General features: G+C 51.3%; 1 protein-coding gene across 3 annotated transcripts in view; it reads right to left on the bottom strand.

Moving 5' to 3' along the window:
• The window catches only part of CNOT1 (CCR4-NOT transcription complex subunit 1), an 83169-nt gene that overhangs the window by 50192 nt on the left and 15046 nt on the right, over positions 1–17931 (bottom strand). For 2 of the 3 annotated variants that reach the window (XM_054389864.1, XM_054389863.1), the window contains exons 10-18: positions 15654–15824; positions 14522–14649; positions 11370–11610; positions 8675–8794; positions 7632–7754; positions 7200–7351; positions 3739–3889; positions 3054–3255; positions 1276–1422 (exon numbers count right to left, since the gene is read on the bottom strand). In XM_054389864.1, the coding sequence (XP_054245839.1) occupies positions 1276–1422; positions 3054–3255; positions 3739–3889; positions 7200–7351; positions 7632–7754; positions 8675–8794; positions 11370–11610; positions 14522–14649; positions 15654–15824 (1435 nt within the window). The remainder of the gene's footprint in view (positions 1–1275; positions 1423–3053; positions 3256–3738; positions 3890–7199; positions 7352–7631; positions 7755–8674; positions 8795–11369; positions 11611–14521; positions 14650–15653; positions 15825–17931) is intronic. The other variant, XM_054389865.1, reaches the window with a different exon arrangement.

Consider the following 17931-nt stretch of genomic DNA (forward strand, 5'->3'; position numbering starts at 1 on the left):
ACATGCAGACAAACTCTCACACAAGCTTTCAGGCCAGCAGTCAGCTTCAAGCAAGTTTCTTCTGCAGGTTCAAGCTCAACATAGATAACCCAAGGGACACAGAATAGTTTGGGTTGGAAGGGACCTTTTAAAGATCATCTAGTTCCAGCATCTGGACCTGGCACCCTTCCATGAGCAGGGACACCAAGATCTGTCACTTTCTGGAGGAGCTAATAAAGGAGACGTGAAGCAACAGCAGCATGGAAGGTTTAGCACATGGCTACGATTCCTCAAGGCTAAAACAGATTCCTGGAATGGGTTGGAAGGGACCTTAGAGGATCATCCAGTTCCAACCACCCCCCTGCCACGGGCAGGGACACCTCCCACCAGCACAGCTTGCTCAGGGCCTCATCCAGCCTGGCCTGGAACACCTCCAGGGAGGGAACAGCCACAGCCTCCCTGGGCAATCTGTTCCAGTGTCTGCCCACCCCCACTGGCAACAATTTCTTCCTAATCTCCAGTCTAACATTTCCTTGTGAGCACACTTTAGAGGGCATTAGTAAGGATAACAGCTCTGTGTCAGGAACCACAGTAGCCCTTGTGCAAACCACTCTCTCACCAACTTTTGTTGGTCTTATTTGTACCTAAATACAGTCAGATCAGTTCCTTGCAGTCTAACTCACTGCTTCTCCCAGCTGCCCACAGCAACAGGCCTTACCCAGGTAGAATCATAGGATGGCAGGGATTGAAAGGGACTTCTGGAGCTCACCTAGTCCAATCCCCTGCTAAAGCAGGGCACCCACAGCAGCTTGCCCTAGATCACAATGGCCAGGGGGGTTTGGAAGCTCTCCAGAGAAGGAGACTCCAAACCTCTCTGGCCAGCCTGTTGCAGAGCTCCAGCACCCTCACATCAAACAAACTCCTCTTTAAGTTCAAGCGCAACAAGGCAGATTTGGTTAACCTCCTTACAAAGACAGCACAAAACATCTCTTCCCAGATGCACAAAAAGAGCAGGACACCACTTTTGTTCCAAAGACAGCACGCCAAGGAAGGGCACAAACACACTGTCCATGCAAATCCTTAAGCTGCTGTAATTTGATGTTAAGAGCTCTTCATCCTCCCCAAGCCACCTGGCAAGCTTCTGGCAGCAAAGTTCAGAAGCAGCTTTTTCAGCCTATAAGGGCCCAAAGAAGCCACACTTATCCCAGCTACAGATGCAAGCCTCCCCTGAAAGCAAAGCAGACAAACTGCAGCCCACAGTCACACTCCACAGCCACAGACAACACTACCACTTACAAGGTTTCATCTTACTCTGCTGGAATGTAGGCTGGTTCAGTCCAGATGTGCTCAGCTTCCTTTGCACAAAGGGGTCGTTGTTCACTGCAGGCAGGCCCAGGGCTCCAGTTCCTATGCCAGTCAGGCTACCCGTAGTGAGACCACCTACTGGAAAGCAAACAGCTGCTCACCTCTGCTGCACCTGGCACTCCCAGCAACCCAGGGGCTGTGCCACACCACACAACCGTAGCACTGCTCAGGTTGGAAGAGACCTTGAAGGTCATTGAGTTCAACTGGCTGCCCAGAGAGGTTGTGGAGTCTCCTTCTCTGGAGACTTTCAAACCCTGTCTGGATGTGTTCCTGTGGGACCTGTGCTGGACTCTGTGGTCCTGCTCTGGCAGGGGGGTTGGATTCAATGATCTTCAGAGGTCTCTTCCAGCCCCTGACATCCTGTGAGCCTGTGAGTTGTTAATCCAGCACTGCCAAATCCACCACTCAACTGGGGCTCCTTCTGAGAGGAGAAGGCTGAGAGGGATCTGCTCAATGTCTATCCAGAGCTGAGGGCTGGGGGGCAGGAAGGAAGGGACAGGGACAGCCTCTGCTCACTGTGCCCTGGCATAGCACAAGAGGCAATGGATGGAAACTGCAGCACAGGAGGTTCCACCTCAGCAGGAGGAGGAACTTCTGCACTGGGAGGGGGACAGAGCCCTGGAGCAGGCTGCCCAGAGAGGTTGTGGAGTCTCCTGCTCTGGAGCCTTTCCAGCCCTGGCTGGATGTGTTCCTGTCTGACCTGTGCTGGATTCTATGGTCCTGCTCTGGCAGGGGGGCTTTGACTAGATGATCTCCAGAGGTCCTTTACAACCTCTAACCTCCTGTGATCTCCATCTTTTAAATCCCTCCAGGGCTGGTGACTCCACCACTTCCCTGGACACTGATCCAGTGCTTGACAACCATTTTGGTGAAGGAGTTTTTCCTCCGACTTCAATTTCCCCTGGCAGAATTTAAGGCTGTGACTTCTTGTCCTATGTGTCTGCTATCAGGAGGTTTTACCTTAAGCAATTCATAGAATGACAGAATTGTTATGGTTGGAATAGACCTTTAAGACCATCAAGTCCAACCATGAAGCCAGTACTGCCAGGTCACCACACAACCAGAGAATCCTAAGAGTGGTTTGGGATGGAAGAGACCTTGGACATCATCTAGTTCCAACCCTCCCAGCTTGCTCAAGGCCCCATCCAACCTGGCTTTGAACCCCATCCAACCTGGCTTTGAACACTTCCAGGCTTGGAGCCTCCACAACTTCCCTGGGCAACCTGTGCCAGGGGAAGAATTTCCTCCTAATGTCTCATCTAAACCCAGCTTCTTCCAGTTTGAAAACTTTACCCCTTGCCCTATCCCTACATGCCTTTGTCAAAAGTCTCTCCTAGAGACCCTTTCAAACACTGGAAGGCTGCTAGAAAATGTTCCCAGAGTCTTCTCCTCTCTAGGCTGAGCTCCAGCTCTCTCTGCCTGTCCACAGAGCAGAGGTGCTCCAGCTCTTTGACCATCTTTGTGGCTTCCTTTAGACTTTGCAGCCTCCTCCCTTCCTCCAGAGCTGCGGTCTCATGAGAGCAGAGGGGCAGAATCCCCTCCCTGCCCCTGCTGCTGGGGTTCAGCCCAGGACACAGCTCTCTTTTGGGCTGCAAGTGCACACTGCACCCCCAAGTCCTCCTCCTCAGGACTGCTCTCTATCCATTCTCCAACCACATCCCTCAGCAGCACATCCCAAACCAGAAGCCACTGCACCCAGCCAGCGGTACCTGGGAGCTGTGAAGAGAGTCCTCCGATGCCACTGAAACCTGTTGTCTGGTTTTGGGTGGAAAGAGGAGGGAAGGCTTTTGCTGGTGACTGAGGAGTACTGAAGGCAGAGCCCAAGTTTGGAGGGAAGCCTTGCATGCTCTGGGTGTGAGGAGCAGCTGAGCCTCCTAAGCTAAGAGATGCCATTCCTGCAAGGGAGTCGATCTGAATGAAGAGAGGAAGATGAGACAGACATCCATGAAGCACAAGCAAGCTGAGTTTGTACAAAGACAGTGACCTAGCAAAACATTCTTGAGAAGAGCTTCTCTGCCTGGGTGCTTTGGAGTCATCCAGATCACCCCAAAAAGATCTGGATGGGACTTGACTCTTCTGCAGTGCCATAAAATCCTGTTCAAAAGCAGTGCTTAACTCCCCAAGTTCAGTCAATTTTAACAATTCAGCAATTTTAGCCTCAGTTGTTTTAACTGTGCCCCTACCCTGCTGTGCTTTACTTCTCACAGACACCTGTGCAGAGTTCTCAACCCCATCCCCTCAGGTGTTACTCTGCAGTCAGAAGCTCTTGAGGCCTGCAAGCACAGACCTAAGGGAGCCAGGTGACCTATGCCTCATTCCTGCTCCAGCAGTGCAGCAGGACCAATGCAACATCAGCACCATCCCCCTCAACACCACAGCACCTTCTTCACCTACCTGCACAGGGGAGATGGCATCCAAGCTGCTAGCACTGGGTGGGCGTCCTTTGGGCATGACTCCAGGTGGGGGCTGCCTGGCCTTGTTCATGACATTGCTGCAGTTAGCTACCATGGTGAGAATGGTCTCTGACAGCTCCTGAGAAACACTCCTGCAACACACAAGTAGGACAGTGAGATGTGCAGCAGGACATGCAGGGTGTCCAGAGAAGGGCAACCAAGCTGGGGAAGGGTCTGGAGGACAGGGCTGGGGAGGAGCAGCTGAGGGAGCTGGGGGTGTTTAGCCCGGAGAAGAGGAAGCTGAAGGGAGACCTCATTGCTCTGTACAGCTCCCTGAAAAGAGGTTTGAGACAGGTGGGGGTTGGTTTCTTCTCCCTAGTGACAGGTGGCAGGAGAGGAAACAGCCTGAAATTGTGCCAGGGGAGGCTTAGGTTGGAGAGGAGGAAATATTTCTTTGCTGAAAGAGTGGTCAGGGATTGGCACAGGCTGCCCAGGGAGGTGGTGGAGTCTCCATGCCTGGAAGTGTTCCAGAACCTGTGGCCATGGCACTTGGGACCCGTGGTTTGGTGGCCATGGTGGCATCAAGTTGATGGCTGGACTTGATGACCTTAAGAGAGCTTTTCCAACCCAAAGCATTCTGTGATTCTAGGATTCACAAAACCAAGGTCCTCATCTTATTTGGGTTTCCTAGAGTAGAAGCTGCAAAGCAACCACAGCAGCAGTTCTGCTTCATCATCTATACAACATCTTGGTTGGAGCACATCCCTAGAGAAGCTATATTGAAACAGACAAGCTTCAACTGTAGATCCCAAAATTCATCTCCCAGAGAATATTCCTTCCTTTTCAATCATTCCAACACTGCTTTACAGTCACACCATCAACAGAATCACAGAAGGGCTCAGATTAGAAGGGACCTCAGAGATCATCTCCGCCGATCCCCCTGCCAGGGGCAGGGACACCTCCCACCAGCCCAGGTTGCTCCAGGCCTCATCCAGCCTGGCCTTGAACACTTCCACATCAGAGGCAGCCACAGCCTCCCTGGGCAGCCTGTGCCAGAGTCTCACCTCCCTCACACTGAACAACTTCTTCCTCAGCTCCAGCCTGACCCTGCTCTCCTTCAGCTCCAAACCATTCCCCCTTGGCCTGGCTCCAGACCCCCTCAGCAAAAGTTCCTCTGCAGCCTTCCTGCAGGATCCCTTCAGGTCCTGGCAGGCAGCTCTGAGGTCCCCCTGGAGCCTTCTCCTCTGCAGGCTGCACACCCCCAGCTCCCTCAGCCTGGCCTCCCAGCAGAGCTGCTCCAGCCCTTGGAGCATCTTTGTGGTCCCCTCTGGAGATCACTAGAGCCACCTGCTCTAGTTGCAGATGTTCCTGCTCACACTAGATGACCTTTAAAGGTCCCTTCCAATCCAAACTATTCTTCTATGCAAGGCCTTTAATTCTCTTAGGCACAGGCAGTCAGAAACCTCTTCCCTTCCTGAAGCAGCGGCTGAGAAGGAAGGACCATTCCCCATGCTGATGGCTCTTGCACTGTGCACAACTGCATGGAAGGGGCACTGCTGCCCCTCTCAACCCACTGCAGCTGCTGAAGGGGAGGACCAAACCATCCAGTCAAGTCAACCTGCAGTGCCTGCAAGCACCCTGCCTTCCTTCAACCACAACCCAGTGCTCCTCTTCATCACTGAGGGGGTTTGAGAAGCCTCAGTGCTACATGATCCCACATCTGCAGTGCTCAGCAGGGACAAACAAGCTGTCCCCAAAGTAAAGTCCCAGAACAAGCAAGGTCCTGGTAGCTGAAAGTGACTCCCTGGACATAAAACAGGACAAGAAACAACTGCACCCTAATTAAAGAGCAGGCTCCTAAATGGATCTATTTAAGAGATGGTCAACTTCAGCTGGTGAAATGGAATTAGCCTCCCAGAGGGATTGCAGATTTACTGTGATTTTCATCTCCTTACCATGCCTGCTTCCACTGGTGACTGAAACTTGAGCTTAAAGCATGAAAGAAAGGCAAGCATTTCCCTCTCAAAGATCAAGAAGAATAACTAATGGAACATGACTGCAAGTAGGTCACATTCTTGCACAAAAGGGAATACAAGTGGCTATAAAAAGAAGCCAGTAACTGAGGGAATTGTGCCAGTGGAGAAGTAGTGGCTCTTGAAATTGAGTAAGACTTGATAACACATTAAGCTTCAGAACATGGTGAGGTCACATCTGGAATATTGTGTCCAGTTCTGGGCCCCTCAGTTCAAGAAGCAGCTCAGGGAGAGAGTCCAGCATAGAGCCACAGAGCTGCTGCAGGCAGTGGAACATCTCCCTGTGAGGCCAGGCTGAGGGAGCTGGGGCTTGGAGCCTGAGGGCTGCCCTCATTGCTGGTGATAAAGATGTGCAGGGCAGTGTGGGGAGGACAGAGCCAGGCTCTGCTCAGGAATGTCCAAGGACAGCACAAGGGGCACTGGTGGCAAGCTGGAGCAGAGGAGGTGCCAGGGGAAGAGGAGGAGAAACTTTTTTCCCTGTGAGGGTGCAGGAGGCCTGGAGCAGGCTGCCCAGAGAGGTTGTGGAGTCTCCTGCTCTGGAGACTTTCCAAACCCATCTGGGTGTGTTCCTGAATGACCTGCTGTGGGTGATCCTGGCAGGGGGTTGGACTTGATGATCTCCAGAGGTCCCTTCCAAGTCCTAACATTCTGTGATAAGCTGTAAGTCAGGGCTACAGTTAACTACTTAGTCTCTCACATCTGGACAGGGCAGCACACAAAATGAGTGTGAAGTTATTTGGGGGCAGGCTCAGAAGATGAGCTTTCAGTTGAAAGAAGTAGCAGGCATCTTCTCAGTCTGAAAGGTGCCTTTCAGAAACATTTCCACAGCACACTGAAGGTCAACTGCTCTGGTCCCAGTAGAAATTAAGAGAATCACAGGCTGGTTTGGGTTGGAAGGGACCTCAATGCTCATCCAGCTCCAACCTCCTGCCATGGGCAGGGACCCCTCCCACCAGCACAGCCTGCTCAAGGCCTCATCCAGCCTGGCCTGGAACACCTCCAGGCAGGGGACAGCCACAGCCTCCCTGGGCAACCTGTGCCAGTGTCTCCCCACCCTCACTGACAATTTCTTTCTCCTCTCCACTCTCACTCTCCCTTCCCCCAGCTCAAAACCATTGTCCCTCGTCCTGTTACTCCCAGCCCTTGTCAAAAGACCCTCCCCAGCTCTCCTGTGGCCCCTTCAAGTCCTGGAAGGCTGCTCTAAGGTCTCCCTGGAGCCTTCTCTTCTCCAGGCTGAACAGCCTCAACTCTCTCACCCTGTCCCCACAGGGGAGGTTCTGCATTCCTTTCATCATCTCTCTGCACCCTCAGTTTAAATGCTCTCATGAAGTTCATTCTCTACATGAAACTCCAAGCCAGCTGTGAGCATTTGCCAGCACACAAGCTACCAACAGGTTCCACATTCAGTGCCAATTGTTATCATCCTTACCCAGCACAGGCCTGCAGACATGCCAACATAGTTGCCAAGGTTTCTGGAGGAAGCTGAGCACTTTTGGGCTGATCTTTTTCTGGAGCAAGGCCACCCAGGATAGACGGACATCTTCTCTTTAAGAAAGTCATACAGGCCTGGATGAAGGGCTCCTGAGGAAAAAAAAAAAATATACCCAAAACACCAAAATAAACAATTGTTAAATCTTCCCAAAGAGCACCCAAGCCACTATTTCCAACTTGGCAACTGCACTATGCAAAGAACTGCACTAAGCTATTACAGTGCAGCGAAAAGGTTCAACTAGCAAGAAGCACAGAGGCTTTCCACAGCTTTACAGCTACTCAGAACAGTCTTAAAAGTGACTTGGAGTCACTACTAAGAGTGCAGAAATAAAGAGAAAAAAAAATAAGGCCAAGAAAACTCCTGCTTTACCCCATGCTCCCGAATTTTATCTGTGAGCCACTTGTCAAGTTTGAGGTATTCCCGTCGAGAGGCAAGTGCAGCAAGGTCAATAACAAAGGCAAATGGAGTACCATTTAGCAGCATTGACAAGGCCTAGAGAACAGAAAAAAAAATAAGTCAGAAGACTACTAGTGAAGACACAAGGACATCCCATTCTGGTTTTTTTAATCCCTAATCCCCATATAGTTGAGTCAAGCCTGCTGTGCTTTCTTGGGCAACAGAACATTGGTACCCTGGGCTTTCCTCCCAGCTCACTCAGCAGACCATCAAGAGCTTTCAGTTCAAACCACACCTTTAAGATCAAGGCCAACCAATGAAGACTTTCTGCTAAGTTTTCAACTCCCCTATGTGAACATCCACCAGCAAGTGGCTAAGAGGTACTGAGCTGATCCTGCCCCAAAACTCATCTCTCCACAGCCCCTTCAGAGCTGCTTTGAATGCAGCAAGGGCTGCAGGAGACAAGCAGCAGCTGCTGCTCTTCTGCTCTGAGACACCTCATGGTTTGGCATCTAATTTTAGGATGGCCTCAAAAGAAGGCAGTCACAACTTCTAATCTCTTGTGACTGAGTGAACCAACAGAGAAGTTGTAGCATTGTGAAGGAATTCCTTTGTGGGTGCCACCCACAGAAAGGCCTCAGGGTGTTGTCTGTATTCCCATCTCAATGGTAGGCAAGGTTCAAAGAAAGCTCTCTCTGGGTTTATTTATGCTCTGTTCACTGTGTGTTAAGTCACTTGTCAGCTAACCCGTGATAACCAACCCCAAGTCTTGGGTTCACAACTGGGCAGACTGGAAAGCCAGCCTGTAGCCAGACAGCACAGCTCAGTGCTTCCAGGCACATGAATGCAGGCTGCAACTCACTGATTTTAAAGGTGAGGCAGAGCAGCAACAACTGAACTCAGACATGCTTAACCTTCCTAAACTAGTCACATCTAAGCTAAGCTTAGCCTTTAAGATGTGAGAGCCTGCAGAAAGCACCAGACAGCAAATCCTGGCAGTGCTCTGCCCAACTCACCTTCAAGTCTTGTGCCACGTCAAGGATGCGTGAGAGCTTGGCCTGGTCGTACTGCTCCCCTCTCATGTACCACTCTGCCATGGCATGCATGATGAGCTGGCGAATTGAGGGAGACTGACCCTAAGGAGAAGGAAACCAGGGCTGCACTTCATGCTTCTAGCAGAAAGGATCAGCCAAGGGCACAGGAAGGACCTGATTTTTACCTCTAAAGCTTAGCATGCAAACCGTTATCTGCTCTTTGCTTCAGAACTTCAATAAACTACCCTGGAGCCACAACTAAAGGATGCAGAATGACTATGAGTGTCAGGAGGTAAAGCTCCATCTCCTTCCCACCACTGCACAGCTCTAAATTCCTCTCAATATGCAAATAAAGAGCACAGATGTTATGCCTGAATTGCAATCTCACACCTTTGTGAGTGCAAAATGCTGTCTAGCTCTTGGCTCACACATAGGTAATTTAAAGCTACACCCCAGGTTGAGAGAGGCAATCCTGCCCCTCTGTTCTTGCTGAGGCCTCACCTGCAGGGCTGTACCCAGCTCTGGGGGACCTAAAACATAAGAACGACATGGACCTGATGGAGAGGGTCCAGAGGAAGCCACAAACATGATCAGAAGGCTGCAGAACCTCCCCTGTGGGGCCAGGCTGGGAGAGTTGGGGCTGTGCAGCCTGCAGAAGAGAAGGCTGCAGGGAGAGCTGAGAGCTGCAGCTGAAGCTCTGCAGGGGAGCTGCAGGCAGGCTGGGGAGGGACTGTTCAGAAGGGGCTGTGGGGATAGGCCCAGGGGCAATGGTTTGGAAGTGGAGCAGGGCAGAGTTAGGTTGGAGCTCAGGAGGAAGTTGTGCCCAGGGAGGCTGGGCAGACACTGGCACAGGTTGCCCAGGGAGGTGCTGGAGGCTCCATCCCTGGAGCCAGTCAAGCTCAGCCTGGCTGTGTCCCTGGGCAGCCTGCTCCAGCTGGAGGTGTCCCTGCTGCCTGCAGGGGGTTTGGACAGGATAACCTTTGAAGGCCCTTCCAACCCAGTGCAAGCTGTGAAACTGAGGTTGTGATGGAAGGCAGGGTTTTGCTTAAATATTCCCTTCATCTGGAGACAATTTGCTGGACTGTGTGAAGAGAGGAAGCCTCAACTTGTGGCATGGCACTCACCTGTGCCACGTCACATGGCAGCCACCACTTTGTATTTTGTTCTGAAGTCTACCCTGAAGGAAAATTGCATATTCTGCCCCTTTAAGATTGTATTCAGAAGCTCATCACTTGTATCCTTCCTGCCCACTCTTCAGTTTGCTGACTTCTATCAGGAAAAATCTGCAAGTTCACAGCTCTGCAGCCAGCAAACAGCCAGCACTTTGCAGTGACTGTGGACCAGGACCTCAGAGATCCAGTTTCTTAGCATTCATTTTTACTTGCATAGGGCAAAATGCTTCCTGATGCAGATTCCTTCCCACCCCAGGGGCTTCCTCTGCCTTAACTTTCTTCTTAGGACTCCTGTTTGCTTAGCTGCCACAATGCTGAAGGTCACTCCAAAAGGCAAATCCCTGAAAGGCTGCTTGTTTGCCCACGCAGAGCAGGGGATTTGCATGGTTACCTCTTCTCCATGAGGGAAGCTCTCTGTGGAAGAGGCCAGCAGGCAGCTCAAAGCTTTCAGGAAACACCTCCCACTTACTAATCAGCTCCAAGCAGTGGGTCTACAACAGTTTCATTCTATCAAGCAAAGCCTGCACACCTTTTAACAGGTACAGTGGAGAACATTTTGGTTTAAAACTCCTCACCTCTCACTGCTGCAAGTTTCTAAACTTGAAACATGTGAGACCAAGAGCCTGGGGGTTGGGAGAGTTGTCATTGCTGGGAAAATTTTTCTGTTCTTTTGTTTAAAGATGCAAGGTTAAAAGAAGTGAAACCTAACTTTCTTCTCTGCTTCTCCAGGAATGTTCTCTCAGTGGCTACTGTTTCTTTCCTCCAAACACATTTCCCCAAAGAAAAAACAATTTGTCAATGTGACTTTGCATATCCCACTGATAATTTAGCATGGTTTTAAGCCATGCAAGCTCACAAACCAGTACAAATCCTGTCCTTCTAACTGTTCCATTCATTTCACAACCTTTCAGCCACATTCAGACAGAGGAAGGTTCTCCTCCCGCTCTGCTCTGGTGAGGCCCCACCTGGAATACTGCGTCCAGTTCTGGGTTCCCCAGTTCCAGAGGGACAGGGATCTGCTGGAGAGATCAACTGAGGGCTACAAGGATGCTGAAGGCACTGAAGCACTGCCTGGGGAGGAGAAGCTGAGAGCCCTGGGGGTGCTGAGTCTGCAGAGGAGAAGGCTGAGAGGGATCTGCTCAATGTCTATCCAGAGCTGAGGGCTGGGGGGCAGGAAGGAAGGGACAGGGACAGCCTCTGCTCAGTTGGCCCCTGGGATAGGACAAGGGCCAGTGGATAGAAATTCCAGCACAGGAGGTTCCACCTCAGCAGGAGGAGGAACTTCTGCACTGGGAGGGGGACAGAGCCCTGGAGCAGGCTGCCCAGAGAGGTTGTGGAGTCTCCTGCTCTGGAGCCTTTCCAGCCCCATCTGGCTGTGTTCCTGTGTGACCTGTGCTGGATTCCATGGTCCTGCTCTGGCAGGGGGTTGGACTGGAAGACCTTTGGAGGACCCTTCCAACCCCTACCATCCTGTGATCAGCAAAGCCCAGGTGGGCTCCACTTACCTGTCCATGCCATGCGTAGTGCAAAATGATGGCAGAGTTGGGATGGTTGCCAAGGAAGATTGGCATCAGCGTGGAGATGAGCTCGTGGCGCAGGGTGTGCCAGGAGGTGTTGATCTGCAGTAAGGCCAATACCAACATATCTGGGCAATGCTTGATAGGAAAACTGAAGAGCTGCTTCACCTGCTCATACTGCCCCACTTCTGCCAGGCGTAACAGAGACTCAATCAAATCCAGGCTCTTCCTAACGAAAGAATAGAACAGAACAGACAGCCCCCCCCACACAAGTTGAAGTTGCTTGCTTCCACCAGCCTGGGGGAAAGCAGTTTGCAGCAGCAACCATAAAAACCCCCCAAAGCAACCTCAGACTGCAGCTCTTCTCACACACCAGCCTACAGAGCCAGTCCTGACCATGAAAAACATCCCTTGCTCCTGTCAACAAAGGAGTTTATGAGCTTCTGATTCTGTTCGGGAAGAGAGAGAACTGAAAGATGATCCACAGAATGGGTTGGGTTGGAAAGGACCTCAAAGATCATCCACATCCAACCCCCTGCCATGGGCAGGGACACCTCCCACCAGCACAGGGTGCTCAGGGCCTCATCCAGCCTGGCCTGGAACACCTCCAGCCAGGGGACAGCCACAGCCTCCCTGGCCTGGGCAACCTGTGCCAGTGTCTCCCACCCTCATGGTCAACAATTTCTTCCTCATCTCCAGTATCAGTCTCCCCTCTCCCAGCTCCAAGCCATTGTCCTTTGTCCTGGCACTCCCAGCCCTTGTCCAAAGTCCCTCTCCAGCTCTCCTGTCCTGGAAGGCTGCTCTAAGGTCTTCCTGGAGGCTTCTCTTCTCCAGGCTCAACAGCCCCAACTCTCCTAGCCTGATGTTAAAAAAATATTGAGCTGAAGGTGGATCATTGGGAGAGCTGGAAACACTTCCCAAACTGGAGTATACTCTTTCAGGCACCTCCAAGTCCCCACCTGTGAGACTTGGTGAAGAAATTCTACTTAGAATCATGGAATTGTTTTGGTTGCAGTCATAGAATGGTAGAGGCTGAATGGGACCTCTGATGATTGAGTCCAACCCTGCTCCAGCAGGGCACTCACTGCAGCTTGCCCAGCAGCACAATGTCCAGGGAGGGCTGGAAGCTCTCCAGAGAAGGAGACTCCACAACCTCTCTGGGCAGCCTGGGACAGGCCTCCAGCACCCTCACACCAAACAACTTTCTCCTCCTGATCAGATGGAACCCCCCTGGGTTCCAGTTTGTATCCATTGCCCCTTGACCACTGACCAGAGCCTGACCCCTTCTTTACACCCACCCCTCAGATATTTAGACACTGATCAGATCCCCTCTGAGCCTTCTCCAGACTAAACAGCCCCCGGGCTCTCAGCCTTTCTCCATAGCAGAGAAGTCCCAAGTCCCTTCAGCATCCTCATGGCCTCTGTTGGACCCTCTCTAGTCTATCCCTGTCTTTCCCGAAATGAGGAGCCCAGAACTGGACACAATACTCCAGATGTGGTCTCACCAGGGCAGAGTGGAGGGGGAGGAGAACCTCCCTTGAGCTGCTTGGTCACACTTTTCTTAATGCACCCCAGGATTCCATTGGCCACAAGGGCACATTGTTGTGCCATGCAGAACTTCTTGTCTGCCAGGACTCCCAGGTTCTCCTCCTCAGAGCTGCTTTCCAGCAGATCACCTCCCACCTGTACTGGTGCTGGATTGTTCCTCCCCAAGGGCAGGACCCTACACTGACTCTTGTTGAACTTTATGAGGTTCCAGCTATCCAGCCTGGCCAGGTCTCACTCAATGGCAGCACAACCTGAGGGGGTCTCAGCCACTCCTCCCAGTTTGGTAGAATCAAGCTGGCTGAGGGTCCACTCTGCCCCTTCATCCAATTGTAGATAAAGATGTTGAGTAAGGTTGGACCCAGTCCTGACCCCTGGGGACCCACACTTCCTCAGCTTACCCATAGGGATGTTAGGGAAGACTGCATCAAAAGCCTTGCTGAAGTCAAGGCAGACAACACCCACTGCTGTCCCCTCAGCTACCCATGCAGTTCACCCCATCAAAGGATTGGTCAAACATTATTCTCCCTTGGTGGTAAACCCATGCTGGCCACCCCTGATAACTTTAGTTTCTTCCATGTGCTTAGAGATGACCTCCAGAAGGAGCTTTCCAAGGATGGAGGTGAGGCTGGCTGCTCTGTAATTTCCTGGATGTTCCTTCTCACCTCTTCTGAAAGCTGCTGCCTTTCCTCCAGTCCTCAGCCACCTCTCCCATTCTCCACAACCCTTCAAAGATGGAGAGTGGCTCAGCAACAGCATCTGCCAACTCCCTCTGCACTCATGGATGCATCCCAGTAGGGCCATGGATCTGTGGGTGTTCAGCTTGCCTAAATAATCTCTAGCTCCATCTCAGTGGCTTCTTCAAGCAAAGCGAGTTGCTCTTTGGTGTCTCTAAATGTCTTTGGATGACAGTAAAGTCCCAATTCCCCTATCCCCTATCTGCCAAAATGCATCAGCAGAGCCCTTCAGACTCCAGCAAGAGTCTGCCAGCTTGTTTTCAGGTAGTCTGGAAATTCTGCCAGTTGAGAGCTTCCACTCAAACACTGAAGTTTGAGGAGAGGAATTTGAGACTGGAGATGAGGAAGAAATTCTTACCAGTGAGGGTAGGGAGACACTGACCCAGGTTGCCCAGGGAAGTTGTAGCTGCCCCCTCCCTGGAGGTGTTCCAGGCCAGGCTGGATGAGGCCTTGAGCAAGCTGTGCTGGTGGGAGGTGTCCCTGTCCATGGCAGGGGGTTGGAGCTGGATAATCTTTGAGGTCCCTTCCAAGCCAACCCATTCCATGAATCCATGCTGTGTGGTAATTCACAGCTTCACAGGTAACATTGGGTTGGAAGGGACTTTCAAAGGTCACAGTGCCAGGGACGCCTTCAGCTAGAGGAGGGTTGGATCTGGATGAGTTCTGAGATCCTTTCCAACCCAACCCATGCTATGATTCTATATAAAATATTTAATGGCTGATCTATTGGGACACCCAGAGAGCTAGAAATCAATCTGGATGCATGAAGACAAAGCCACATTTGCCCAGCCAAGTGATTTGGTTTTTTTTCCTCTCTACTCTAGGTATGAACAAAGAAGCAGTGGAGAGCAGGTTTACCATGTGGCGATTTCTCGATTGTCATCCTCTGGTGGTGCTTTCAGGATGTCTGTGGCAACAGTATGACAAGGATAGTCAGCAAAACAAAAGATGTCAGGGTTTATGAGGGAATGTTGAATGAAGGAGAGCTGGAATAAAAAGACATCAGAAAAGGAGTTTAGCTGTTAAAAAAAACCAAAAAGAAAGAGTTTCCAGGTTCCTTCCACTTTCCTGAGAGCAATACCAAGCTGCTTTGGTAGCCTTAAAGAGTGAACCTCACACTCCTCCCAGGGTTTCAGATAGAGAGAGCTGGGACCAGATAAAACCTCAGAGCACAGAATCAACCAGGTTGGAAGAGACCTCCAAGATCATCAAATCCAACTGATCACCCAACCCTATCTAATCAACCAGACCATGCACTAAGTGCCTCATCCAGGCTCTTCTTAAACACCTCCAGGGATGTGGACCCCCCCACTACCTCCCTGGGCAGCACATTCAAAGGGCAATGTTTCTGTCTGTGAAGAGCTGCTTTCAAGCCTGAACTTCCCCCTGCACAGCTGGAGACTGTCTTCTTGTTCTGCCACTGCTTGCTTGGGAGAAGAGCCCAACCCCCACCTGGCTACAACCTCTTTTCAGGTAGTGGTACAGAGCCATAAGGTCTCCCCTGAGCCTCCTCTTCTCCAGGTTAAACACCCCCAGCTCCCTCAGCCTCTCCTCACAGGGCTGTGCTCCAGCCCCCTCCCCAGCCTTGTTGCCCTTCTCTGGACACGTTCCAGCACCTCAACATTTTTCTTCAACTGAGGGGGCCCAGCACTGAACACAGTACTCAAAGCGTGGCCTAACCAGTGCTGAGCACATCCATGCAACAAGAGTTCTGCACTTCAGAACTCTGCTAGAACCAAAGCAAGTGACCATCTCCACCCAAACACTGCTCAGGGATGACCTTTGGAGGTCCCTTCCAGCCCAGCCCATTCTATGATTCCATGATTCAGCTACCAGCTTGCACTCCAAGCACACAGCTGAGGCCTGTGCCTCACAAGCCCAGCTTTCTGTGTAAAAAAGGCTCATTAGCAATCCACAGCTGCCACTCAAGGCATTCAAGGACTTCACAAGTGGAGTTGTATTGACAGAGAAGCAGCCTTGCTGAGCATACCTGGCCCTCTGCATGCTTCCAAGGTCTGTATATGGCATTAACAGGAAAAACTTCCATGCCCAGGCCCCTCTGGATGCCAAACACCACAATGTGCAGGCCCTTGCTGTCACGGATCTGAAACCCTGGGTGGTCCAACTCATAGGTTACTACTTTGAAGTCCAGGCTTGGATTCTGCAAGCAGAAAAACAAGAGAGCAGTTAGCTTTGACCAGCACACCACCTCAGCACTGTCTGGGAAGAAGCCCTCTTCATCAGCAAGATATCCATGGCAGGGTGGGGGTAGAACCAGCTCATCTTTAAGGTCCCTTCCAACACACCTAGTCTGTGATTGTTTTATCCACCTGAATTTTAGATGAAAACAATGTTTTTGTTTTAAGTAGTACAGCTAGGAGACCCTGATGCAAAGTTAATGTTTGAATCAAGCCTGTGAGACTACACTTAGCCCAGTACCAGAGACAGCAGCTGCCAGTGCTTCAAAACACTTCATTAAGGAGCCCTCAAAACAGCCTGCCCCAGCCCCAAACACCCAGCTCCTCCCTTAGTGTGCTCATTCATTCCTTTTGGAGGCTCCAGCAGGCACTCTAATCAAAGGAAGAAGAGTTCGACCTAGGGGCAAGCAGAATTCCTTTTGCTTTTCAAAGATGTACCCTGCAAGTACTTGCAAAGCACCTGTTAGGATTTCACACCATTGCTTAAAGCCCTAAGGGGGAAGAGATCTTCTGGAAGACATTCAGAAGAGTGTGGCCAGCAGGTCAACATGGGTGCTCCCTCTCTCTCTACTCTTACCTAGCAAGGTGACAGTTGGGTCCAGTTCTGGGCTCCCTAGTTCTGGAGAGTCCAGCAAAGGCTCCAAAGCTGCTGAGGGGCCTGGAGCAGCTCTGTGAGGAGCAAAGGCTGAGAGCCCTGGGGCTGAGAGCCTGCAGAAGAGCAGCCCCAGAGGGGAGCTGAGCAATGCTCAGCAAGAGCTGAAGGAGCTGTGGGGGGCAAGAGGCTGGGGCCAGACTCTGCTCAGTGGTGCCCAGGGACAGGCCAAGGGGCAGAGGGCACAGACTGGCAGCCAGGAGGCTCCAGCTGAGCAGGAAGAGAAAGTTGCTTGTTGTGAGGGTGCTGGAGGCCTGGAGCAGGCTGCCCAGAGAGGCTGTGAAGTCTCCTTCCCTGGAGAGCTTCCAACCTCCCCTGGGCACTGTGCTCCTGGGCAAGCTGCTGTGGATGCCCTGCTGGAGCAGGGGATTGGACTGGGTTTGCTCCAAAGGTCCCTTCAACCCCAGCATGCTGGGATTCTGTGAAAAGAGTGACTCTTGTATAGATCAGAGGGAACATACTGAAAAAACATCACCCAATATAAAACAGGCAGAGGAAATGGTGCTCACATTTCAAGGATGAATGACAAAAAACACTGCTTAGAACATGGTGGGGAAAAAAATTGTTTCATTTGCACCATTAATGCCTATTGTAAGAAGAGTTTCAAAAGAAGATGCCTGACACAAAAAGAACTTTCTACTGTCAGAACTAGATTCAAACACAAAAGTCCTTAGAGAACAAATGCTGGAGTATGTGGGAGCACTGGGGAGTAAATTTCAAGCTGCAGAGTCACAGAGTGCCAGACTGGAAGGGCCCCCAAGGACTATTTGGGCCAATCTTTCTAAGTGATGGAGTTGCAATGAGCTGGCCCAGCACCCTGGCAAGCTGAGTGTGAAACCTGCCCAATGCAGGGAACTCCACTGCTGCCCCTGAGAGGTGATCCCAGTGTCTGGCTATGCTCAGGGGCAAACCTTTCCTTCTGGAGCCCAATGGGAATCTCCCCAGCATGAACTTGTGCCCAGCACCCCTTGTCTTCTCTTGGGGACTCCTTGTACAAAGGGAGTCTCCTTTCTTGTAGCCACCCTTTATGCACTGCTCCATGGCAATAAAGTTTCCCCTAAGGCTTTTCTTCTCTAGGCTGAACAAAATCACCTCTCTCAGCATTTCCTCATGTGGCAGAGGGCTGCCAGTCACATTGCTGGTACCAGTCTGCTTTTTACTACCATAATTCCCAAACTCTTTTCACTGTGCTGGGGGTGAGGCTGCATGTGAAAGCAACCCCAGGGTGGTGGTGGTGGGGAGTCAAAGCTGCACCCAAGTTCACTATTCAGGCAGCTTTCCCATAGTTCCTCAAAATATTCATGTTCATGAGGAATAAACCCAGCAATCGTTGAAGTCCAGCAGCCCACTCTTAAATGAGATCCAAAGCCTTTCAGACTACTGGGAGCTTAAAAAGCTTCACAGTCACATTCAGACCT

Source organism: Indicator indicator, chromosome 19, assembly GCF_027791375.1.
Source record: "Indicator indicator isolate 239-I01 chromosome 19, UM_Iind_1.1, whole genome shotgun sequence".
Lineage (NCBI taxonomy): Eukaryota > Metazoa > Chordata > Aves > Piciformes > Indicatoridae > Indicator > Indicator indicator.